Below are 26826 nucleotides of genomic sequence, written 5' to 3' on the forward strand. Positions count from 1 at the left end.
TTACTCTTTAACATTTCTCATTATTTTATAATTCTCTCTGTAGAGGTCATACACATCTTTTATTTGGTATAATTTCAGGTACTTAATCTTATTATATGGTATCTTTAAATGTTTTCATCTTCTATTTATGGTTAAAATAGAGGTATAAGAGACATTTCAATCAAACAATGGGAAATCCGAATACTGACTGGATAATCAATGATATGAGGGCATTATTGTTATTTCCTTACATATAATAATTGCACTGTTACTGGGAGAATATCTTCATTCCTATGCCATGCTTTGAAAGGTCTGTAGAGGTGAATTGTGATCATTAGAATATATTTTGAAGAGATTCAACAAATACTACATGTACTGATGCAGATCTACTCATATATACCTATATATTTGCCAGGTTGGCAAAGTGTCAACAATTTTGGATATAGATGGTAACATGTAGATGTCCTGTATTATCCCTTCAAATTTCTCTCAAATTGGAAAATTGTCATAATAAAACAATTGAGTAAAACTAATATTAAAACCACATTAATTCCTTCACTTTTTAATTGGAAATCAAGATTTTACATAAATTTTAAATACTACATGTTTCAACTGTAGACCTGTACTCATTGACTCTAAGTAGTAAAAGAGTAAGTTAGAGAACAGAACTATATGCAGAATAGATGCTTCTCAACAGTTGATTTGATGACAGAAAGCAAAGAGGTGCATCAAAATAAGATGTGGGCAGTCACAAGGTCGGCTCAAGGTTCTGCTAAATTTTCCTCAGTGTTGATTTCCTCCACCACAACTAGTTATCTCCATAAATAGTTAACTCTCTTTTTTTCACTCCTTAAAGTTTTATTTCAACAACTTTGGGTCAAATTTCCACAGTTGTGTTCTGGTTAATTTAGTATACTTGCTTGACTTCCCAAAATGATAGTACTGAAATATTTGTGGGCTAGGGAGAAGAGACCACTTGAAGCATCACTGCATTTACTCATCTTCCACAAAGCCACAGAGTTGGGCATCTGATTGTTCAATGAAATGAAGCTTTGATAGCACGCAGGAGGGCATACAGGAAAACCAGGCTGTAGACAGTCTTGCATTTGTCAAAATCGGACCAGAGAAAATCTATTCCACATATATAGAAGAGGTATCATATTCATCTTTTTATATTACTGCAATATTTTTCTTTTCATTATCACATCATGGAGTTTCTCAAATCCTTTATTTCATGTCCTATGATTGCACAGGTAGGCTACCAATGCCAAGGAGTTGATGAGCTCAGTTCAACCATTGCTAACAATTTCTCAATTTCTGAGAGAGACAACTTCTTCGTTTCTTAGCACCTGTAAGTATAGGGACATCTTTATTTTCTTATACCCTATTTTATAAAGTTCAATTTTGACTTCTTCCATTTTTCAACATCAACAGAGTCCACAGCAAACACAATGCCATCTGTGCATCTTGCATATGGCTTTCTACAGTGTTCCTCATTTCTCTTGACCACCTACATCTCGGGAGTGAAAAGTGACTGTTTTAGAATTTTCCAAGGTTACCTTAATTTTTCAGTGTTAAATCCTTTGGTGGGTATGGTATTTACAAATTTATTGAATAGCAGCCTGTATAAAACAGTTCTTCCAGCACAGTCCAAACATGAAATAACAATGTGGAAGGACTAAAATGAAGGGCAGGATGGACAGGATGGTAGTTCAGTCAGTTAGTGCATTCCCCTATTTCCAGCTGCAAATAAGTGTTCCAAAATGAAAGGCTTTCTTTTTTGTGCTTTAGAACTTTTCTTCCTAGGTGGTCCAGCTATAAGACTCCCGTTTTGGGTCTGGGTCTAAATGAGGCAACATTAGCAGGCTTTTCTACACGAGGCAAGGGTGGGGGTAGCACGCCACATCCTTTCAGCTTATCTCTCAAGCAGCTCTCATAAACAGGTAACTTCCTCTCCCTAACCTGGATGACTTTCACTGTTTCCAGTTAGTTCTTAGTACCTGCTCAAGAACTATGAAAACAGAGATGCCAATAAAAAGCATTCAGACATTTAAACCTTATTTAAACCCACAGTACCTATCTTCTCTTATTCTCACTCTCTCCTGATTTATTGCTCATCCCATGTTTTTATGGCCTTTATAATTATACACATTATACTCCAAATCATCTTTACCAGTCCACTCTCTGGTGGTCTTTTCAAACCTGAGAGATAAGTGCACCTACTCCCTGAGCTCTGATTAACCATTTCAGTCCTCCTTGATGAAATTTACCTCCTCCAAAAATAGTATACAGAATTCAGCATGAAGGGCTCTGTACCTTTTTCACTAAGACTTCTCCAAGGAGAGTCTAGACAGAGGCTTTGCTTTCTAGAATCTTGTATTTCACAAATGTAAGTGGAACAAAACAAATGGAAGCCAGGCAGTAGGACAGGAAGATGGGTATTGAGAAGAGAAAGGAGAGGAGCCTGAGGGCCCTCACCTGGTTGCAGACGGGCTTGTACTTGAGTCCTGGCTTGTTGAGGATCATCTCCAGCTGCCTGCGGTTGAAGTTTGACACCCCGATGGACTTGGCCAATCCTGCATCCTTACACTTCTCCATGGCCTGGGAAGGGGTTGTGAGGAATTATTTGTGCAGTTGGCTGCAGATTATGATAAATGCAAGACAGAACTGTTAAAGCAACAACTGTTAAGATATGACAATGAAAATAGCAGTGATTCTCAAGAGAATTACAACAGATAACAGAAAAGGATAGTGACAGCAAGAAGAATTTGGGTATCCTCTTTAGGAAGCTGGAGAGAAAAATGCACATGGAGGGGGAGGAATACCTGTCTTCCTTGTCCCCAATTTATCTCCTTCATTTCCCACTATTCTATTTCAGTCATGTGTTCTTCCCTACCACTGAGGAAAACTTCCTTTGTCAAGCTCCTTAATTTCTAGTTCCAGTGGTGCATATCCCATTGGTTGCACATGAAAGCTGGGAAACAGGTTTACCTCTTGTCTTCCTTTTCTGTACTCTGTCCTCCTAGCACTTACCTCCCATATGGCACAGAGATCCACTGTGTCGAATATTACTTTTCCATTTTCATCTGTTTGTAGTAGCATCTCACCTGGCTGAAGTAGAAGCAGTCATTTTAATGTCACAATTTAATTTCTCCACCCATAGGCTTGTTGCCATGTACATTTTAGGATAATCCACCAGGTGCTGCAATGTTCTAGAAAGGGGTGTGGGCAAAGTGTCTCACGTACGGAGTTTTAAAGCATGTCTTTAGGAGACAGGCTTCCTTTAATCTCCTACTTCCATTATATATATAAACATTTTACAGGTTTTAATGGGGTTTCACGGTTGACTTTTGTTGCTTTTATAATTTCCTCTGGGGAAATGCCACTCTTTGCCTCAAAAAGTCCATGATATCCAGCAATAAGGGATTGTATTCTTGATCCAGGTGATACAATAAGAGTTCCTTATCCCCCTGAAGATTTGATAGTACATGAGCAGGATCCTAAACCAAACATGGTCTCAAATGGAAGTTCTTTTCAATATGTATTTGAAAGTTGTAAGACCCATGGAGGCTCTCTTATGTTAATCACCATGAGCCTTGAGCTGCCTCAAAGCTATCATTGCCAACAATGAAAAAGGCTGGAACAAAAATCCAGAAAACCTCTTGGAGTTCATAGATAATTATGCAGAAAAGGTCACATTTTTAGAGTCTAGGTCAAATCTTTATTCATGGCAGTGACTACCCATTTGCATCATGCAATAAACTCTTTTTTAAATAAACTAGCCTGAGTTTTTCCCTATAAATTTAAAAGTTATGCACAACCAAAATTCATGACTAAGCAAAGCTACCAACTCCATTGTGAAACAAGCTTTAGTGAAAAAGGCAAGGATTCTCAGGTCCCGTTATGGTTTCCTTTTTAAGACTCACCCAGAGTGAGTTCCACCAATCTACTTCAGCTTAAAATGGGGAGAGAATGGAAACTCACTGTGTACCATATGTGCAGTGATTTTTTTTTGGCACCACAGCTGCATGAATCTCTGCATCTGTGAACATCCTAAGAGATGGACTCAGGAACCCCAATTAAGACAGAGCCTTGAAGGTGGCTATTGTTATTTTCTTGAGTTTTTGAGGCAGAGGCTTTGAGGTTGATGTACTGTCTTCTGTTGTCATCATACATTAGAGAAGGAAGGTTTCACTATTCAATAAAACAGGGGTTAGGCATTATACTTAGGACTCTTCCTCCATGTCACAATACCTACATCCTCCTAGAAGAAGCTTAATTCTACCATCAATGTAAAGGATTGTCATGCTGGCAACAGAAGAGAAAAGTTTGATCTCAAAAACTGCCAACATTGAGAGCCATTGGAAAAATGAATAAGATAAAGGTCAACACAGTCCAGTTGAAGTTTTTTCAGCGACCTTTCCAAGGCTGGTTGGACCAACTCTGGTTGGTGGAAAGTGCACCAAAGCTGCAAGGTAAAAGTAAAGAATTGTGTTGAATAAAAACATGACCCAGTTTTATTAGTTTGCCCCACCTAATATTTAGACATTTTTTTCCACTCGTTCAAAACTGATGACTGCTAGCAAAAAAATATTCACATTCTTGTTGTATTTTCTTTTGATATGATCTATCCATGTAAATTCTACTATCTATTGCAAATATAGTTAGTACAATTGCTAAACAATGGAATTAAAATTTTCAATAGGTAAAAATTGATATCAATAATGATGCTCATTATCTGAGTGTTTGATAGAATTTATAAAACACTTCAATTGTCTAATTTTCTCATCCATTGAACCCAATGGACAATAATAGTTATTCCTGTTGCTTAGAAACTAAAGAAGACAATGTTCTTAACAAGATGACATTTGTGGAACTCCATTCAACATACTTATATGTTATTTAATACCTATAGGGCTCCCTTATTTTGTACTCTCCCCCCTTACACACACTCTGATGAAAGGGACAATTGAGATTCAGAATAATAAGATATTAATGAAAGCCATCCAGGACCTAAGAAAAACTATAATATGATTATAGTTCTCTATGATTTTATAGCCTGATCTGAGATTTTTTTCCCCAAGATTGTGGATCAGAGGCAGTGTTAGCATGTCCCTCCCACTTGGAAGAACAAGAATAATGTGTAGATATTCACACTGTGAACTATTTTCCAAGAAGCAATGCAGAAACTTAATAGAAAAACTGAAAGAATTCACAGACCCTTTGAAAGAAGTGGCAGGCTGTAGCACACACTGTAAGACAGATGAAAAACTAAGTGCCCAGAGTGTAAGAAGGGGAGAAACTGCCTCCAGAACACCCTTTCCTACCAGGGACTCTGAAAATGTAGGCCATGGGGCCTAACTGATTGAGGGAGAGGTGAGAAATAAAGTAGAAGCACCAGTGGGAAATGCCACAAAGGCATTCCCAATCTCCAGCATGGACAGAAGGAGGCCATTTCTTATTTTATCTCACAGAGGACCCTCAGTGAAGTCAGCCAACTAGTTCAGGCAGGGGTTGCAGATTGAAAGAAGCTCCCAACTGAATTTCATGTTATTATTTTGAGTGGGGATGAACTCCTTTGGTTAGAACTCTGGGGGCAAGCAAGAAGTGTGCTGCGGACACAAATGCAGAAGTCTTGTGCCCGGCCTTGCAGTTGGATGAGGAGGGGCATAGCTTGAAAGCCACAGTTGCTATCTCTACAGGAAAACTTTTGTCCCAGGGCACTTGAGCACAGGCTTCTTAGAACTTAGTCCAATGCTTCTAGCACCTGCACTCAGCAGCCTGGGCAACAAAGCACTGTAGAACTGAGATCTGCCTTGCCAACTGTGTGGGATCTCAGTGAGGCTTACTGCCACCTCCTACTTCCCACTCCCTGTGTGAATGCTTCTGCCCAACAAAGGCAGTTATACTCCCTTCTGCAACATTACCCTATTGGCCTGAGAACCATCTCCTTGCCCTCAGAGCAGCTGCAGCTAGCACCACTCCAGGAGAGTCAGAATGCAGACCTGCCTAACCCTGACCCAACCTGATTGTGCCCCTCCACTCACCCTGGTAGCTTAACACAAAGGATGTAAACTTTTGGGAACTCTATGACCCTGCCCATCACCTGAGAAACAAGAATACCTCCCTAGGGAAACATAAGGCAAGCTCAAATCTCACAGCTGGTGCTCTTGTGCAAGAGCTGGAGGCCAACACAGTTCATTACAGCATCCCTAGGTAGAATAACATTGCACCCAGGAAGAAAACTTGCTTGTAATCTCAGCTGACCCCGTTGCCTGCATCTATCTTACTAAGAAGTCCTGAGTCTGAGACATGTTTACTATTATTATATCCAGCATTTGAGAAAGCCAACACAAAATGGCTATCTACAACCAAGGAATCTCAGAGTCTATGTCACTTCCCTGACACCATCATGAGAACTGGTGCTGGTACCCACTGCTGGGAGACATGAAGACAGATCACATCACAGGATCCCTTTCCAATATTCCCCAGCACTAGCCCAGAGAGGGGCAACCCCATTGGGTCGCTAGACCCAGAAGAGCAATAGCAATCTATCACTGTAGTCTGGCTCTGAGGATCTTCTACTCGTAATGGAAAGAGCATCACATCAGGACAAAATATCCAGATAGCAGGACTTGAGTTCCAGATCTTTACATTGGCGGCAAGTTTCTTTCAGCAGAGACACAATTTCAGTGCTAGATTCAGTAGAGAAAGTCTAAACCTCTACCACCAACAGTCAAGTGGCCTTGGTGCTCATGAAGGGTCTTGGAGAAGGGGTCTCCTTTCCCCCTTTTCCATCAATGCAGACATAGCTACGGCTTCTCCTAAAGAAGCTCTGCATGGGTACACCCATACACAGCTTTCCTGGAACACTTCAGAATGACTGCGTCCCCACAGGAAGAACACTCCCCAGGTTCAGGCTTGCATGAGAGGCAGTCACAATTTCTCCCTACTTGGAACGTCAACATTTCTACAGATGAAAAGAGGTACCTGTCTGATCTCAAGATTCAGAACACTGGGACAAGAGTGAGACTGGGAAGTGCATAGCTTTTCTGTCAACCTGGCACGGGAGCTGAGGTAGCTTCCATCCTTAGCATTGATAAAAGAGGTGAATCCAATTGAAAGCTCTCCCAACCACATTGGATACTTCATTTATCCACCTGCTTTAGCTACAAATGGTTCCTATCCAGAGATACCACCTCTACTGGCCTGCGGTGGTATCCCTGGGTAGGGGATACTCAATAAATAAAATAAACTCGATAAATAAAATAGTGGGAAAAAATTGAATATAAAAGTACATACAACAGGAGTATAAGATAAGCTTCAAGAGACTGCTGCCATTCCAATCCCATAGGAGACAGTGAACTTGCCCACACACTGAGTATATAGCTACTACAACCAACACCTGAGGAAGCCATGACACAAAGACTCTGTAACCAAGGAACTCATATAAGTCTTCATACCTAATAGCACTAAGAACCCAATTGGTCTATTACAAACTATAAATATTAAAGTCAGATCCTTAAAAGGGAAAAAAGAAAAACAGGGAAATCAAAAATGAATTCAAGAATAATTAGAAGAAATAATATAGCAAAATGAGAGGACATCAGAAAAGTAATTATGGTAATATGACAAAAGATTTTGTCAATCCCAAACCCTGGGGTCACCCAAATCACCCCAAAAAGATCACACTAGCTCCCCAGCAATAAATCCAAACTAAGATAAAATATTCGAAATACCAGATAATGAATTCAGAAGATTCATTATTAAGCTACTCAAGGAGATATCACAGAAAGGTGAAAAACAACCTAAAATTTTTTTAAAATTCAGATATAAATAAAAATTTTCCAGGGAGATAAATATCACAAAGAAAAACCAATCAGAACTTTTGGAAATGAAAGACACATTTAGAGAAATACGAAATGCAGTGGAAAGTTTCAACAATAGACTAGAACAAGTAAAGGAAAGAATTTCAGAACTCAAAGACAAGGCTTTTGAATTAACCCAATCAGACAATGATAAAGAAGAAAGAATCAGGCTGGATGGGTGGCTCACACCGGTAATCCCAGCACTTTGGGAGGCCGAGTTGGGTGAATCACTTGAGGTCAGGAGTTCAAGATCAGCCTGGCCAACATGGTGAAACCCAGTCTCTACTAAAAATACAAAAATTAGCCCAGCATGGTGGCATGTGCCTACAATTCCAGCTACTCAGGAGCCTAAGGCAGGAGAATCGCTTTAACCTGGGAGGTGGAGGTTGCAGCAGTGAGCCAAGATCACGCACTTGCACTCCAGCAGCCTGGGCAACAAAGCAAGACTCTTGTCAAAGAAAAAAAAAAAAAAAGAAATGAACAAATTAAGAAATATGAGATTATGTAAAACAGCCAAACAAGAATAACTGATGTTCCTGAGGGAGAAAAGATGTCTAAAAGTTTGGAAAACTTACCTGAGAGAATAATTGAGAAAAACTTTCCTGGCCTGGCTAGAGATTTAGATATCCAAATAGAAGAAGCTCAAAGAACTCCTTGGAAATTCATTACAAAAATATTACCACCAAGTCACATAGTCATGAGTCTATCTAAAGTCAACATGAAGGAAATTATTCTAAGAGATGTGAGAAAAAAGCATCAGGTAACACAAAAATCTATCAAACTAACAGAGAACTTCTAAGCAGAAAACTTAAAAACAAGAAGGGATTGAGGTCCTATCTTTAGCCTTCTTAAACAAAATAAATGTCAGAAATTTTGTGTCCAGCAAAACTACGTTTCATGAATGAAGGAGAAATAAAGTCATTTTTAGAAAAACAAATGATGAAGGAATTTGACATTATCAAACCAGTTCTACAAAGCATGCTGTAAGGAGTTCTAAATCTTCAAACAAAAGATTGTTATTCACCACAATGGAACCTCCTGAAAGCATAAAACTCATGAATCCTATAAAACAATAACACAACAGCAACCAAAAGTATTTGGGTAACAACTGAAATGATGAAAAGAACAGTACCTCACATCTCAGTAATAACATTGAACATAAATGGCCTAAATGCTCCACTTAGAAGATACAGAATGGCGGAATGGATAATAAATTACAAACCAAATACCTGCTGTATTCAAGAGACTCACCTAACACATAAAGATTTGGATAAACTCAAGTTTAAAAGGTGGAAAAAGATTCTTTGCAAATGGAAACCAAAAGTATACAGGAGTTGCTACTCTTATATCAGACAAAACAGACTTTAAAACAACAGCAGTAAGACAAAAAATCATTATATAATGATAAAAGAACCAATCTAGCAAGAACATATTACAATCTTAAATTTATATGCACCTAACACTGGAGCTCCCAGATTTGTGAAACTATTACTAGCAGACTTAAGAAATGGATAGCAACACAATAAGTGAGGGACTCAATACTCCATTGTACAGCACTAGTCAGATAATTGAGGCAGAAAGTAAATAGGAAACAATGGATTTAACATACTCTAGAAAAAAGTTTACTAAACAGATGTTTACAGAACATTCTAACCACCAACTGCAGAACATACATTCTTCTTATCAGCACATGGAACATTCTGCAAGATAGACCATAAGATAGGCCACAAAACAAGTGTCAATAAACTTGAGAAAATCCAAACTATATCAAGTATCTCTTAGAACACAGTGTAATAAAACTAGAAATTGACTCTGAAAGGAACCCTCAAAACTATACAAATACATGGAAATTAATCTGCTCTTGAATGATTTTGGGTTAACAACAAAATCAAAATGGCAATTCAGTAATTTTTTGAAATAAATGATAATAGTGACACAAGTTATGAAAACCTCTGGAATACAGCAAAAGCAGAGCTAAGAGGCAAATTCATATCATTAAATGCCTACATCAAAAAGTCTGAAAGAGCACAAATTGACTAAAGATGTACTAGAGAAACAGGAACTAACTAAACCCAAAGATATTAGAAGAAATAATATTAGAGCAGAACTAAATGAAACAGGCCAGGCGCGGTGGCTCAAGCCTGTAATCCCAGCACTTTGGGAGGCTGAGACGGGTGGATCACGAGGTCAGGAGATCGAAACCATCCTGGCTAACACGGTGAAACCCCATCTCTACTAAAAAATATATATATACAAAAAACTAGCCAGGCGAGGTGGTGGGCGCCTGTAGTCCCAGCTACTTGGGAGGCTGAGGCAGGAGAATGGCGGGAACCTGGGAGGCGGAGCTTGCAGTGAGCTGAGATCCGGCCACTGTACTCCAGCCTGGGCGACAGAGCGAGACTCCGTCTCAAAAAAAAAAAAAAAATTTGAAACAAAACACCCCCAACAAAAGATCAATGAAAGATAAAGCTGGTTCTTTGAAAAGAGGAACAAACTTGCTAGACCATTAGTGAGATTAACCAAGAAGAGAGAAGATCCAAATAAGCTCAATTAGAAGTGAAACTGGACACATTACAAATGTATCACAGAAATACAAAAAATCATTCAAGACAACTAAGAACACCTTTATGTGCACAAATTATAAAATCTAGAGTAAATTGATAAATTCCTGGAACAATATAACCCTCTTAGATTAGATCGGGAAGAAATAGAAACCCAGAACAGACCAATAACAAGCAGCAACAATGAATCAGTAACAAAAATTGCCAACAAAAAAAGCCAAGGATCAGATGGGTTCATAGCTGAATTCTACTTGACATTCAAAAAGAAATTGGTACAAATCCTACTGAAAATATTCAAAAAGATAGAGGGAACTCTGCCTAAATTATTCTATGAAGCCAGTATCACCCTAATACCAAAACCAGGAAAGGACAAAACAAAAATAGAAAACTATAGATCAATATCCCTGATGAACATAGATTTTTAAAAATCCTCTAGAAAATACTAGCTAACCAAATGCATCAAATACTAGCTAACCAAATGCATCAGAACATCAAAAAGATAATATATCATGATCAAGTGGGTTCTATCCCAAGGGCACAGGGATGGTATAACATAGGCAAGTCAATAAATATGATATATAACAGAGAACTGAAAAACCACATGGTTATCTCAATAGATGCAAAAAAAAAAGCAATTGTTAAATCCGCTATGCCTTTATGATAAAAACCTGCAACAAACTAGACGTAAAAGGGACTTGCCTGATAATAATAAAAACCATATATGACAAACCCACAGCCAACATCATACTGAATGGAGAAAAGTTTAAAACATTCCCCTGAGAACTGGAACAAGACAAGGATGCCCAATTTTACCACTTCTATTAATATTTAACTTAATACTGGAGGTCCTAGCCAGAGAAATCAGGAAAGAAAAAGTAATAAAGGGAATTGAAATTTGAATAGAGGAAGTTAAAGTATTGCTGTTTGCCAGTAATATAATCATATACCTACAAAACCCTAAAGACTCATCCAAAAGTCTCCTAGATTGATAAACAAATTCAGTAAAGTCAGGTTACAAAATCAATGTACAGAAATCAGTAGCACTGCCATAAACCAACAACAACCATGCTGAGAGTCAAATTAAGAAATCAAGCCCTTTACAACAGCTGTAAATAAAATAAAATCCCTAGGAATATACTTAACCAAAGAGATGAAACGTCCCTATAAGAAAAACAATAAAAACACTGCTAAAAGAAATGATACATAAACAAATGGAAAAACATTTGCATGCTTATGGATAGAAAGAATCAATACTCTGAAAATGGCCATATTCTGAATTCATATGGAACCACAAAAGAGCCACAATAACCAAAGCAATACTAAGCAAAAAGAAGAAATCTGGAGGCAGTACATTACCAGACTTTGAATTATACTACAAGGTTGTAGTTAGGAAAGGAGCATAGTATTAATATAAAAATAGGCATTTAGATAAATGAAACAAAATAGAGAACCCAGAAATGAAGTCAAATACTGATCTTTGTTGATAAACCAAACAAAAGCATAAATTGGGGAACAGAATCTATTCAATAAATGGTGCTGGCATAACTGGTAAGCCACATGTAGAAGAACGAAACTGGATACCATCTCTCCTTATACACAAATCAAGATGGATCAAAAACTTAAGTCTAAAACCTGAAACCATAAAAATTCTAGAAGACAGCATTGGAAAAACTCTTCCTTACATTGGCCTCGACAAAGAACTTATCTTTAAGACCCGCAAAAGCAAATGCACAAACAAAACTAAATAAACGGGACCTAATTAAACTAAAAATGATTCTGCACAGCAAAAGAAGTAATCATGAGAGTAAAGAGACAACCTACAGAATGAGGGAAAAATTTTGCAAACTATGCTTCCAGCAAAGGACTATTATCCAGAATATACAAGGAACTCAAGTGAGCAAGATAAAAACAAATAATCCCATGAAAAAATGGGCAAATGACATGAATACACATTTCTCAAAAGTAGATATACAGTCAACAAAATATGAAAAAAGGTTCAACATTACTAATATGGGAAGTGCAAATTAAAACCACAGTGAGATACCACCTTACTCCTACAAGAATGGTTATAATTTAAAAGTCAAAAAAAAAAAAAAGTAGAAGTTGGCATGAATGCAGTGAAGAGAGAACACTTTTACACTGCTGGTGGGAATTGTAAATGAGTAAAATGTCTATGGAAAATAGTATAGAGATTCCTCTGAGAACTCAAAAGAAGATCTACGATTTGATCCATCAATCCCACTACTGGCATCTACCAAAAAGAAAAGAAGCTTACATGAAAAAGACACATGCAGACACGTGTATAGCAATGCAATTCACAATTGCAAAAATATAAAACCAACCTAAGTGTCCATTGACCAATGCATGAATAATGAAAATGTGTTATATATACATCATAGAATGGTGTGTATGTAAAAAGGATTGAAATAATGTCTTTTGTGGCAACTTGGATGGAGCTTAAGGCCATTATTCTAAGTAATTCAGGAATGGAAACCAAACACCGTACATTCTCACTTATAAGTGGGAACTAAGCTATAAGGATATAAGGATGTAAAGACATACAGATGATATAATGGGCTTTCGGGACTCAGTGTTGGGGGATGTTGGGAGTAAGGTGAGGGATAAAAGCCTACATATTGAGTACAGTGTCCACTGATCACCTGATGGGCTCCCTTAAATCTCAGAATCATCACTATAGAATTTATTCATGTAACCAAAATCCACTTGTATCACCAAAAGCCATTGAAAATAAAAAATGAATGCATAAAAATATTTTACAGATCTGAGCTGTGGCTCAAAAAAGTAAAGTGATTTTCACGTAACAAATTTGAACACAACAATCATGAGAAAGACATCATCGTTCGCCACCTTTTATTTTAGTTTTAATACCTGAATATGTGTGAATAAATTGGAACCAATAAGCACAAGTCACCCACAACTACAGATCCAGTTACAGAATTGTCATCTCCACACTGTCACGTTAAATACATGTGCATGCATGCTCATCATAGGCACAGTACCTTTGAAGTGTAGAATATGTCTTTTCACACTGCAATCTGCAATCTTGCTTCGGATGGCCAGTCCAACCTCTGTTATTATATAAATGAGCAGAATCAGTATGGCAGAAACCAACTTCTATTGCTAATTTTGTAACCTCCACAAGTCTATTCCTAGGAACCCAGAGGAGCAATGAAAAGTAGTATTTGGTGATGAATGTGCTCAACAGGTAGTTCAGGCACAAACAATGACCTTCACAAAAATCACATTATTCTTGCATCTTGGGTTAGTTCTATATATGTGGTGATAAATCCATCCCAATTTGCTTTAGTCTTTCCTGCTTAGTAATAAATGTTGGGTATCCCTGGACCTCTTCAATCCCAGGTCATTCCTGGTTGATCACTAGCATGGTGTTTCCCAAGAACCACCTCAGATTCAGTCATTTGTTGGACAAATTAACAGGACTCAACTTATAGTTACAAATACAGTCTTTATTATTACTACTATTTTTTGAGACAGAGTCTCACTCTGTCACCCAGGCTGGAGTACAGTGGCACAATCTCAGCCGGCTGAAAACTCTGCCCCTCCCCCACTTCATCTCAGGCTGAAACAATCCTCTCACCTCCGTCTGCCCAGATAGCTAGGACCACAGATGGGCACCATGATGCCGGTTAAATTTTTGTATTTTTGGTAGCTATGGGGTTTCGCTATGTTGCCCAGGCTCAGTCTTCTGAACTCAAGGGATTCACCTGCTTCTACCACCTCCCAAAGTGCTAGGATTACAGGCGTGAGCCACTGCAGGAAGCCTCCTAATTGTTTTTAATATAGTGAAATGAACACACGGAAAAGGCACAGGGAAGGAGCTACAGGAAGAATACACTGCAAGTTCCTATGATACCCTCTCTCAGTGATGTTGCACAAAGCATACCGACTTCCTCCAGCATCACGTTTTGACAACACAGGGGAAATGTTGTCTACAGGGGATGCTGTTTGGACACTCAATTCCCAAGATTTTAACTGGGTACTGATTACATTGACCCAGTCTGTACACCACATACAAAACTCCCAGTCTTATAAAGAAAGCAGGTATGTAGAAACCCCATACATTGTACAAGTAGTTAATTATAGACAGCACCCTTATTAGTTAGGAAATGGTGAGAAATTCTGAGATACCAGCCAGGCTCCAACTTTGAAAATAGGTGCATCTACGGGTGGCCATCTATTGTGTTGACTCCTTTCTACAAAGCCATTAGCCATTCTGTGTGCATGACAGAACTAAATATGAGGAGTAAAGACATACACTCCAAGGATGTAGATTTATACATAAGAAATTAACTGCAACCTGTAAAAGATTAGTAAAGTATGCTTTAGTCTTAAAAAATAAGGATAACTTTAGGAGACATAATTTCAGTGAAATTTAAAATTATAGACGTATCTATCAAATTTGGATAAATATTTGAAAGGTACATTTTTTAAACAAAGCCATAAATAGAACAATTTTCTATTTTAATATGAGTATTTCAGGAGTTTTTCTATTTCCAATGATATTAAAAGGAACTAGATGCCAGGTCTCACTGCCTTCACCTGATACCAGCTCTGATCTTCTCCTTGCTATGCAGGCACTCAAGGTTTACCAAGGCTAAAGTTTCCATGTTGTGCTTTTCCTTACTTCCCCTTCATGCCAATTTTCATTATAAAGTAAACCTCTAGTGTTGATGTCTTCAAGATGTTTCTCTGTAAATTCTTACAATGTAAAGTTGAGAAAAGTGAGACAAATTTTTATGTGACTAGTCCTTATTCACACACTTAGTAGCCTTGGAATACATGTTTTCTTCCAGTATAGAAATAGTTCAGTCTAGAAAATAAAGTCTCCATTTTGCCTACTTTCATGTCAGGGGACCACCCATACCATTTTGATACAAATCTGATGCATATTAACATGGATCAAAACTTTTAAATTTCTCTTGTGAGGTTCTAGTTTTTTCTTAAAATAGTTATTTTTCCTTTCAGATAATTTTCCTAGAGGTGAAAGTTGTACATGGGAAGTTGTATTAAGTCCAAGACCAGTATTATTACTCTGTCATGCTCAAGGCCACACAGCAGCTCAGCAATACTCTCCCCAAGAATTTTCATACACCCCATCTCCAGACACTGTTACCACAAAGATTTTGTTTGATCATGTATGCTTGGAAGAATAAACAATTTCTTCAATTATAGAAAGAAATAGAGAAACCATTCCACTGCAATCTCCTACAAAAGGAAATGCCAGGCAGTGTTCTTCACTGTTGAGTTTTAAATATTCTGCAAAGCTGGGAACACCCATAAACAGAAGAAAAAAAAAAACAGTGCACAAAATAAAAGCAGTACATGACCATATGATCAGACCTCAGTGCAGAACAGATTGACTGCCTTTTCTCATTGAACTTGGAATAGCTCTGGCCTATTAAAACAGACCAGGTGAATCATGCAGAGTAACACAGGAACACAAAGTTAAACCCAGGTCATCTTCTACTTATTCCAGCTTTGCTCTTTTAAATGCTCAACACTGAAAATATGATTATGTTACCTCTGGAGGTACATAGGTGCCAAATCCTAATACAGGCATGAAATGACCATCATTTAGCTCCACATGCTGATATTTGGGATCCATTGAATGTCACCCTTTCGTTAAGCACTGTTTCCTTCTTCAACATCCAGCATTTATATTCACAGGTTATATAAACAACAGGCAGGCAATGCTACACTCCCCACTGTCTGGGGCTGACCAATGGCATGTAGGAAGAAGCAAGTGATGGTGTATTACACAGGCTATGAAGAAAATTGAATCCAGTCCACTTGGCTTTTATCAAAGAGAATTCTTAAGTACATTTTTATATAGTCAGAATAAAATTATTAATTTTTTGCTAAAGTAAAATTTTCCATCTGGAATCTATCTATCTGGCAATTTATTATCTATCTATAATCTATCATCTGTCTTATCTATCTTATAAATTCCTCCAACAGATTTATAGAATGATGATCATATGTTAGACTATAAAACACTTCTAGCAGCAAGTCTCATTTTTGTTCATGCCATGATGATGTTTCATCTTTATTTTATGTCATATAAATGATCAACCATGTAACATCTTTCTGCCACATGACACTATTTAAAGGAGGGACTAGTAAGCATTTTTTAACAGGTGACAATAAAAAAATTAAACATTAAAACCAAACGAAAATTTCTCCTTTTACCTTTCCATCAGCAAATATTTTGTTTTTTTTTAATTTGCATTGTAGAAGGAATATTCATTCCTGATGAAAAGGCAGTCCTGATGACGCTGTAATCCTGACAAAGGTACAAAGGAAAAAGAAAACACAAATTCTGACATGATGTTTATTAGAGTATTAATTATTAACAATGTTTGGTCTTTGGACATCATTTCCAATATGCAAACAGTGCCTTATAGTATTTTTATCTTTCATCCAGTTTTAGAAGAAACTATCAAAAGTAACTTCCCAAAAAACTGGTAACTATTTTATATAATTTGTGATCCTGCTAAATATTATTCATAAAACTGGAAACTAATTACAATAAATTGGTGAATAATCCTCACATGCCTTAATTTTTACTTGTGTCTCTCTTTGGAGGGCAGATTTGAACAGATTGGGCTAGACACATTGGCTCACACCTGTGTAATCCCAGCACTTTGGGAGGCTGAGGAGGGTGGATCACTTGAGATCCAGTGTTCGAGACCAGTCTGGCAAATATGACAAAACCTTGTCTCTACCAAAAATACAAAAACTAGCCATGCAAATGTCTATAATCCCAGCTACTCAAGAGGCTAAGTAGGCAGAGGCTACAGTGAGCCAAGGTCGTGCTACTGTACTCCAGTTTGCAGGATCCATGATTAACATCTCTGATGAATCCACACCAATATCTGTTGTTTTTTGACATTTTAAGAATAGTCATTCTGACTTGTGTAAAATCATATCTTAATGTGCTTTGTTATGTGTATCATAAGTGTACATTAAATGTAAATGACTTAAATTTCCACATCAAAAGGAAGATTTGCAGAATGGGTTTTAAAAAATCCAGGATGCAACTATATGTTCTGAACCAGAAACTCACTTTAGATGAGGACATAAATAGTGTGAACATGAAGGACATAAATAAATATTTTAAGAAAATAGTAGCCAAAGAAAAGATGTGATAGCTATACCAGGATCAAACAAAATAAAATTTAGTCAAAAACTCTGGCAAGAGATAAACAAGACATAAAACACAGGCATATTTTATAACTATTAAAAGTCGGGTTCCAGACCACCAATATAAAGCAAACACCACAATAAAATGAATGACATAATTTTTTAAATGTCAACTGTATATAAAAATAATGTTTACACTATTCTATATTAGATGAGCAATAGTATCTAAGGAAACAATATACATATCTTAATTTAAACATTTTTTGTTACAAAATGCTAACAATTATCTGAACCTTCAGCAGGATGTAATCTTTTGGCTGCTAGAAATTATTCCCTCACTAGGAGTCCATTCCAAAATGGCTGAATAGGAACAGCTCCCATCTGCAGCTCCCAGCGTGATTGACGCAGAAGACAGAGGCCAGCATCATCCTGATACCAAAGCCTGGTAGAGACACAACAAAAGAAGAGAATTTTAGACCAATATCCCTGATGAGCATCGATGGTGAAAATCCTCAATAAAATACTGGCAAACCGAATCTAGCAGCATATCAAAAAACTTATCCACCAAGATCAAGTTGGCTTCATCCCTGGGATGCAAGACTGGTTCAATATATGCAAATCAATAAACGTAATCCATCACATAAACAGAACCAACGATGAAAACCACATCGACAAAATTCAACACCCCTTCATGCTAAAAACTCTCAACTAGGTTTTGATGGAATGTATCTCAAAATAAGAACTTTTTGTGACAAACCCACAGTGAATATCATACTGAATGGGCAAAAACTGGAAACATTCTCTTTAAAAATTGGCACAATATTGGCGGAACCCACCCCCAATATTTCAATGTAGGTTCTTTCTATTTTCCATATGTGTCAGCTGGCTGAGAAATAGAGACAGTATAAAGAGAGGAATTTTACAGCTGGGCCACCAGGGGTGACATCACATATAGGTAGGACTGTGATGCCCACCTGAGCCTCAAAACCAGCAAATTTTTATTAAGGGTTTCAAAAGGGAAGGGCATGTAAGAACAGGGAGTAGGTTCAAAAATCACATGCTTCAAAGGGCAGAAAGCAGAACTATTAATAAGGGTCTAACAAAGATCACATGCTTCTGAGGGAAAAGGACAAAGGGCAAAAGAACAACTACTGAGAAGGGTCCAACAAAGATCACAAGGCAAAGGGCAAAAGCAGAACTACTGATTAGGGTCTATGTTCAGTGGTGCACATATTGTCTTGATAAACGTCTTAACAGAAAACAGGGTTCCAGAGCAGAGAACTGTTCTGACCACAAATTTACCAGGGCGGAGTTTATCCCACCCTAGTAAGCCTGAGGGCACTGCAGGAGACCAGGGTATATCTCAGTCCTTATCTCAACTGCACAAGATGAACATTCCTAGAGTGGCCATTTATAGACCTTCCCCCAGGAATGCATTCCTTTCCCAGGGTATTAATATTAATATTCCTTGCTAGGAAAAGAATTTAGTGATATCTTCCCTACTTGCATGTCCATTTACAGGCTCTCTGCAAGAAGGAAAATATGGCTCTTTTTGCGCTACCCCACAGGCAGTCAGACCTTATGGTTGTCGTCCCTTGTTCCCTAAAAATCGCTGTTATTCTGTTCATTTTCAAGGTGCACTGATTTCATGTTGTTCAAACACACACGTTTTACAATCAATGTGTACAGTTAACAGAATTATCACAGTTGTCCTGAGGTGATGTATATCCTCAGCATACAAAGATAACAGGATTAAGAGATTAACATAGGCTGGGCGCGGTGGCTCAAGCCTGTAATCCCAGCACTTTGGGAGGCCGAGACGGGTGGATCATGAGGTCAGGAGATCGAGACCATGCTGGCTAACATGGTGAAACCCCGTCTCTACTAAAAAATACAAAAAACTAGCCGGGCGAGGTGGCGGGCACCTGTAATCCTAGCTACTCGGGAGGCTGAGGCAGGAGAATGGCATGAACCTGGGAGGTGGAGTTTGCAGTGAGCTGAGATCCGGCCACTGCGCTCCAGCCTGGGTGACAGAGCCAGACTCCGTCTCAAAAAAAAAAAAAGATTAACATAAAGACAGGCATAAGAAATTATAAAAGTATTATTTGGGAACTGATAAATGTCCATGAAATATTCACAATTTATGTTCCTCTGCCATAGTTCCAGCCAGTCCCTCCATTTGGTGTCCCTGACTTCCCACAAGCACAGGACAGGGGTGTCCTCTCTCATCACTCCTATTCAACATAGGAGCAAGAGAAATCAGGCAAGAAAAAGAAAGAAAGGGTATTCAGTTAGGAAAAGAGGAAATCAAATTGTCCCTGTTCACAGATGACATGATTGTATATTTAGAAAACCCCATCATCTCAGCCCGAAATCTCCTTAAGCTGATAAGCAACTTCAGCAAAGTCTCAAGATGCAAAATCAATGTGCAAAAATCACAAGCATTCCTATACACCAATAAGAGACAGAGAGTGAACTCTCATTCACAGTTGCTAACTCTCATTCACAATTGCTACAAAGAGAGTAAAATACCTAGGAATCCAACTTAAAAGGGATACGAAGGACCTCTTCAAGGAGAGCTACAAACTACTGCCCAACGAAATAAAAGAGGACACAAACAAATGGAAGAACATTCCATGCTCTTGGTTGGCAAGAATCAATATCGTGAAAATGGCCATACTGCCCAAGGTAATTTACAGATACAATGACATCCCCATCAAGCTACCAATGACTTTCTTCACAGAATTGGAAAAAAACTACTTTAAAGTTCATATGGAACCAAAAAAGAACCTGCATTGCCAAGACAATCCTAAGCAAAAAGAACAAAGCTGGAGGCATCATGCTACCTGACTTCAAACTATACTACATGCCTGCAATAACCAAAACAGCATGGTACTCGTACCAAAACAAAGATATAGACCAATGGAACAGAACAGAGTCCTCAGAAATATCACCACACCTCTACAACCATCTGATCTTTGACAAACCTGACAAAAACAAGAAATGGGGAAAGGATTCCCTATCTAATCAATGGTGCTAGGAAAACTGGCTAGCTATATGTAGAAAGCTGAAACTGGATCCCTTTCTTATACCTTATACAAAAATTAATTCAAGATGGATTAAAGACTTAAATGTTAGACCTAAAACCATAAAAACCCTAGAAGAAACCCTAGGCAATACCATTCAGGACATAGGCATGGGCAAGGAATTTATGACTAAAACACCAAAAGCAACAGCAACAAAAGCCAAAATTGACAAATGGGATCTAATTAAACTAAAGAGCTTCTGCACAGCAAAAGAAACTACCATCAGAGTGAACAGACAACCTACACAGAATGGGAGAAAATTTTTGCAATCCACCCATTTGACAAAGGGCTTATATCCAGAATCTACAAAGAACTTAAACAAATTTACAAGAAAAAAGTCAAATAACCTCATCAAAAAGTGGGCAAAGAATATTAACTGACACTTCTCAAAAGAAGACTTTTATGCAGCCAACAGACACATGAAAAATGTTCATCATCACTGTTCATCAGAGAAATGCGAATCAAAACCACAATGAGATACCATCTCACACCAGTTAGAATGGCAATCATTAAAAAGTCAGGAAACAACAGGTGCTGGAGAGGATGTGGAGAAATAGGAATGCTTTTACACTGTTGGTGGGATTGTAAACTAGTTCAACCATTGTAGAAAACAGTGTGGCAATTTCTCAAGGATCTACAGCTAGAAATACCATTTGACCCAGCCATCCCATTACTGGGAATATACCCCAAAGATTATAAATCATGCTGCTACAAAGACACATGCACACATATGTTTATTGCAGCACTATTCACAATAGCAAAGACTTGGAACCAACCCAAATGTCCAGCAATGATAGACTGGATTAAGAAAATGTGGCACATATATACCATTGAATACTATGTAGCCGTAAAAAAGGATGAGTTCACGTCCTTTGTAGGTACATGGATGAAGCTAGAAACCATCATTCTGAGCAAATGATCGCAAGGACGGAAAACCAACCACCACATGTTCTCACTCATAGGTAGGAATTGAACAATGAGAACACTTGGACACAGAGCAGGGAACATCACACACCAGGACCTGTTGCAGGGTGAGGGATGGGGGCGGGATAGCATTAGGAGAAATACGTAATGTAAATGAGTTAATGGGTGTGGCAAACCAACATGTCACATGTATACATATGCAACAAACCTGCACGTTGTGCACATATGCCCTAGAACTTAAAGTATAATAAAAAAGAGAGAAAGAAATTATTCCCTCACTGTTGATTGCTGTTGACTGATCAGGGTCATGGTTGCTGAGTTCTGAAATGACTGTGGCAATTTCTTAAATAAAACACAACAATGAAATTTGCCTCATTGATAGACTTCTTTCATGAAAGATTTATCTGTAGAGAGATTTCTCTGCTGTTTGACAGCCTACAGTGTAGAACTTCTCTGAAAGTGGAAGTCATTTCTCTGTAATCCAGCCACTGCATCATCAACTATCTTTTCATAATGTTTTAAATCCTTTGTTGTCATTGGAGCAATATTTACAGCATCTTCACCATCTCACAATGGCTAAGAGTAGATTTCAATCCAAAAACAACTTTTTGTGCATTCATATGAAGGAACTCTTAATCTCTTAAAGTTTTATCATGAGATTACAGCAATTCAATCACATATTAAAGCTCTACTTCTCATTCTAGCTTTCTTGCTATTTCCATTACATCTGCAGTTACCAAAACCTTAACCCCGTTAAAATCATCCTTGAGAGTTGTAATTTACTTTTTCCAAACTTCTGTTCATGTTGATATTTTGACATTTTCTTATGAATTACAAATTTTCGTGATGGCATTCAGAATGCTGAATTCTTTCCAGAGGGCTTTCCATTTACTTTTCCTGGATTCATCAGAAGAATCACTATCTATAGCAGCTATAACGGATTGAAATGTATTTTATGAACAATAAGACTTGAAAGTTAAAATTACTCCTTTATCCATGTACTGAAGAATAAATGTTGTGAAAGCAGTCATAAAAACAAAAGCAATCTTTTTGTACCTCTGCATTAGAACTCTTTGTTAACCAGGTGCATTGTCATTGAACAGCAATATTTTGAAAGAAATCTCTTTTTGAGGTTTCAACTGCTGCTTTTTAAGCAGTAGACTTGAAATATTCAGTAACCATGCTATGAAGAGCTATGCTGTAATAGTCTTTTTCTATTTATAGAGCGTGGTTTTGAAATTATAATAAAGCATTGGTTTTATCCTGAAATCACCAGGCACAGGAGCTACTAACACAAGAGTCAGCCTGTCTTTTGAAGCCAAGCATTGACTTCCTTTTAAATATAAAAGTCCTAGATGGCACCTTTTTTGATACAACACCCTTTCACCTATATTCAAAATAAATTGTTTATTGTAGTCACTTTCATTAATGATCTTATATAAATCTTCTGGTTGACCTGCTGCAGATTCTCCATCAGTACTTGATGCTTTATTTTGTACTTTTTTGTTATAGAAATGGCTTATTTTATTCAACCTCATGCACCAACCTCTACTAGATTTCAACATTTTCTCTGCAGCATCCTCACCTCTATGAGCCTTCATACAGTTGAAGAGAGGTAAGGTCTTCTTCTGGATTAGGCTTTGGCTTAAGGGAATGTTGTGGCTGGTTCATCTTCTGTCCACATCATTAAAACTTTCTTCTTAGCAACAATAAAACTTGTTTTGCATTCTAACCATTTTGTATTCAACTGGAGTAGCATTACAGATTCCTTAAAGAACTTTTCCTTTGCATTCACAACTTGGCTAATAATTAACAATAGACCTAGCTTTCAACTTACCTCAGCCTTCAACATGCATTCCTCAATAAGCTTAATCATGTGTAGCTTTTGTGCTTAAATGAAAGATATGCTATTCTTTTTCATGTGAACATTTAGAGGCCACTGGAGGGTTACAATTTGACCTAGTTTTCACATTCTTGTATCTTAGGGTATACGAAGGCCTGAACAGAGGGAAAGAGATAGGGGAACCACCTGTCACTGAAGCAGTCAGAAGACACACAATTATCTATTGCATCCACTGTCTTATATGGGCACAGTTTAGGGTATCCCAAAGCAAGTATAGCAGTAACATCAAGATTACAGATCTGGTAGACCTCTGGTGAGGACCCTAGGCTGCTTCCACTCATGGCAAAAGGGGATGTGGAGTTAGCATGCACTGAGGTCAGATGGTGAGAGAGGAAAGTAATAGAAGGGGAGTAAGGCATGAGGCTCTTTTTAACAAGCAGCCATTAAGAAAAGTAATAAAGCAAGAATTCACTTACTACTGCAGGCAGAGCACCAAGCCACTCATGATGGATCTGTCCCAATGACCATAATAACTCCACTAGGCCCCAATTCCTACATTGAGAACTCAGCATATGGTTTAGAGGGTCAAATATCCCAATTACAGCATTCTGACCCTGGTCAACGAACTTCACACCCTTCTTCCAGGCAAAATGTAACCATTTCATCCCAATAGTCCCCAAAAGTTTTAACTTGGTCCAGCACCAACTTAAAATTCCAAAGTACAAAAGTTCATCTCAGACTCAAGGCAAGTTCCTGCCAGTCATGAGCCTGTGAAGTCAAAAACAAGTTATTTACTTTTGAAGTAGAACATTTTTATCAGTTGTGAGTAAACATTCCTTTTCCAGAAGATAAAAAAATTAACACAAACAAAACAAAATGAAAAAAAAAAATGGTGTGGGTAAGGTCAGGAGAAACAGGACCTGTGGAAGCCAGAATCCCAGCAAGGCAGACATTAAACCTTATAGCTCCAAGATAATTTCCGGTGACTTTGTGTCCTGCATCCTGGGCACATTGGTGAAAGCAGCCAGCTCTCAAGCATTTGGGCAGCACTGTCTCCATGGTTTTGCTGGGCACAGCCCGCATGGCTACTCTTACAGGTTGGAGTTCTATTCCTGTGAGACTTTTCCAGGCAGAAGTTTCAAGCTGCCAAAGGGTCTGTGATTCTGGGATCTGGAGGCCTGTGGTCCTGCTCCCACATCTCCACTAGGCAGAAACCCCATGGTGAATTCTGACCCCACATTTCTGCTTAGCATTGCCCAAGTAGAGACTCTGGGTGGGGCCTCCACCCCTGCATTAGGCTTCTGCCTGGCTCGGTGAAGCTGCCAAATCTCAACTACTCTTGTGCCACAGAGATATCTGGTTTGAAGCTCCCCTCCTCTTTTTTTTCCTACTCAGAATTCCCTCCAATGACCAGGTATGAGGCCTCTGGCTTCAGAAGGCTCAAAGGACTAGGTGGCTGCTATGTGGGGGACTTCTGCCTGAAGAGTGTGGGTTCGTGGGGTTGACAAGAATTCAAAATTTTTCCCAGATTGTATACAATCTGGCTGAATGAGAAACTGATCTCAGGAGGCCAAGAGAATGCTCAGTAGTATAGGAGATAGAGAGAAGTTTAATTGGCTCACAGTTCTTCAGGCTGCGTAGGATGTATGGCTGGGTAAGCGTCAGGAAACTTACAGCCATGATGGAAGGCAAGGGGAAGGAGACACGTCTTCCTGTGGCCAGAGCAGGAGGAAGAGAGTGAAGGGGAGATGCTACACATCTTTAAACAATCAGATTTCATGAGAACTCACTATCACCAGAACAGCAAGGGTGAAGACTATCCCTATGATCCAATTACCTCCCACCAGCCAGATCCTTCTTCCAATACTGAAGATTACCATTGACATAATATTTGGGTGGGGACACAGATCCAAACCATATCAGACCTTTTGTTTAGAAAAATCATGAAGGAAAATGTGCCAAATGATAAGTATCCTGTAATGAAAAAACTACAGATCATTTTTGTTTTGTATTCTTTATTTTTCATTTTTTAAAAATTTATGGGTATTACTTTAACAATCAGGAAAAACAACCATCTTCCTGTTAAAGTCTTCATTTCGTAAAAGAAAGGCAAGCAACCTGCAACTTCAGATCCTACTTCCTATTCCTCTATCAAATACAGAAATCCTCTCTTTGTCACCTAAAAGGAGGAAATTGTGGTGGTAATGTTCAATAGCTCATGGTCAATATTCTTCAGAAAATGGAAAATAAGGGTGATTAGCAGCACTGAAAGAGAAAAAATAATATTAATTTAGTAACTCTTTTTTCCATTCTGTCAAAGAGTTTTTTCTGAAGATGCACTTAGGATGGGCTAAAATTCCTGAATTTACCACTGAGTCCCTAACTTGTACCTCGGCACACACAATTTAATCTATGGAGGGGATGAGATGCATCTCTAATACCCACACCTAAAAAACACAATTATGTCTTACTTAAATATAATTATAAAGATATTTGTCAGGAATTAAAATTACTGTTTGTTTTCCTTTTCATGTTCATTTTTCTTTTTTATAATTTGTTCTTTTTAATTGAGTGACATTAAAAAGTACCTTCGAAGCAGTTAAATGTGCCAGGAGTCATACTGACATAGGGCCACAGACAAGAGTAGGACAAGGCGTTCACAGTCTCATAAGGCAGATCACAGACTTATACTCAGCCTTCGGGTATAGAAAAGTTACTTCCTAATATTTTTCTCATTGAAAATGTTTCCTCGCAGAATCTTGGTGTGGTTTTATGTAAAGGAGAGGGATTCTTCAGATCTTTTTTGGAGACTGAGTCTTTATTCTGGCAACCAAAATTGTATTTCCCCTGTTTCTAAACTCTCCTCTAAACTCCTCTCTGTTTAGCCTTCTCTCTCCTTAGTCCTGAAATCCTGCAGTAGTTGAGCAAATGGAACATCACGTTTATAAATAAACCAGTCAAGGAATGTTGGGTTCCTCAGAGGTGGACTTCAGGTGGACAAAGATGACACTGGAGTAAGAGTCATGCCTCGAGGATCCAGAGAAACTCCAAAGGATCTTATCTTGGGTAAAGGCCATTGACACCTCAGTCACTAGCATTTGAGGGTCTACGAATCTCATAATTCATTCACAATTCAGCATGGTGAGATTATATAACTGAGGAAATGGGAGTTGTGGTAGGTAAAGAAAGCCAAGAAAGACATAAATTTTGCAGAAATAGTTGGTATCCTGAAGAGGGAGTACCACATTAAGGCTTCCCTAGGACATAGGCACCTTTGCCTTCGGGGGCCCATCCTGCACTAATACTTAAATTATGTTTTCCATTATCATGAGGCAAACACAAAGATAGAGCAGGATGGAGTCATTATTACATACGCATTA

General features: G+C 38.2%; 1 protein-coding gene and 2 pseudogenes across 4 annotated transcripts in view; all 3 read right to left on the reverse strand.

The window, feature by feature from the left end:
* Nucleotides 1–26826, reverse strand: part of LOC117082118 (aldo-keto reductase family 1 member C1 homolog) — a 99805-nt gene that overhangs the window by 10115 nt on the left and 62864 nt on the right. For 3 of the 4 annotated variants that reach the window (XM_033208672.1, XM_033208671.1, XM_033208669.1), the window contains one exon: nucleotides 25456–25711. The exons of the other annotated variant lie outside the window; for it this stretch is intronic. In XM_033208672.1, coding sequence (XP_033064563.1) covers nucleotides 25669–25711 — 43 coding nt within the window. In that variant the 3' untranslated portion in view covers nucleotides 25456–25668. Of the gene's footprint in view, nucleotides 1–25455; nucleotides 25712–26826 lie in introns of those variants that run through there. 4 annotated transcript variants of the gene reach the window in all.
* On the reverse strand, nucleotides 605–3081 carry LOC117082773 (annotated as a pseudogene).
* On the reverse strand, nucleotides 4142–17175 carry LOC117082120 (annotated as a pseudogene).

Source organism: Trachypithecus francoisi, unplaced genomic scaffold (assembly GCF_009764315.1).
Source record: "Trachypithecus francoisi isolate TF-2019V2 unplaced genomic scaffold, Tfra_2.0 Lachesis_group9, whole genome shotgun sequence".
Classification (NCBI taxonomy): Eukaryota; Metazoa; Chordata; class Mammalia; order Primates; family Cercopithecidae; genus Trachypithecus; species Trachypithecus francoisi.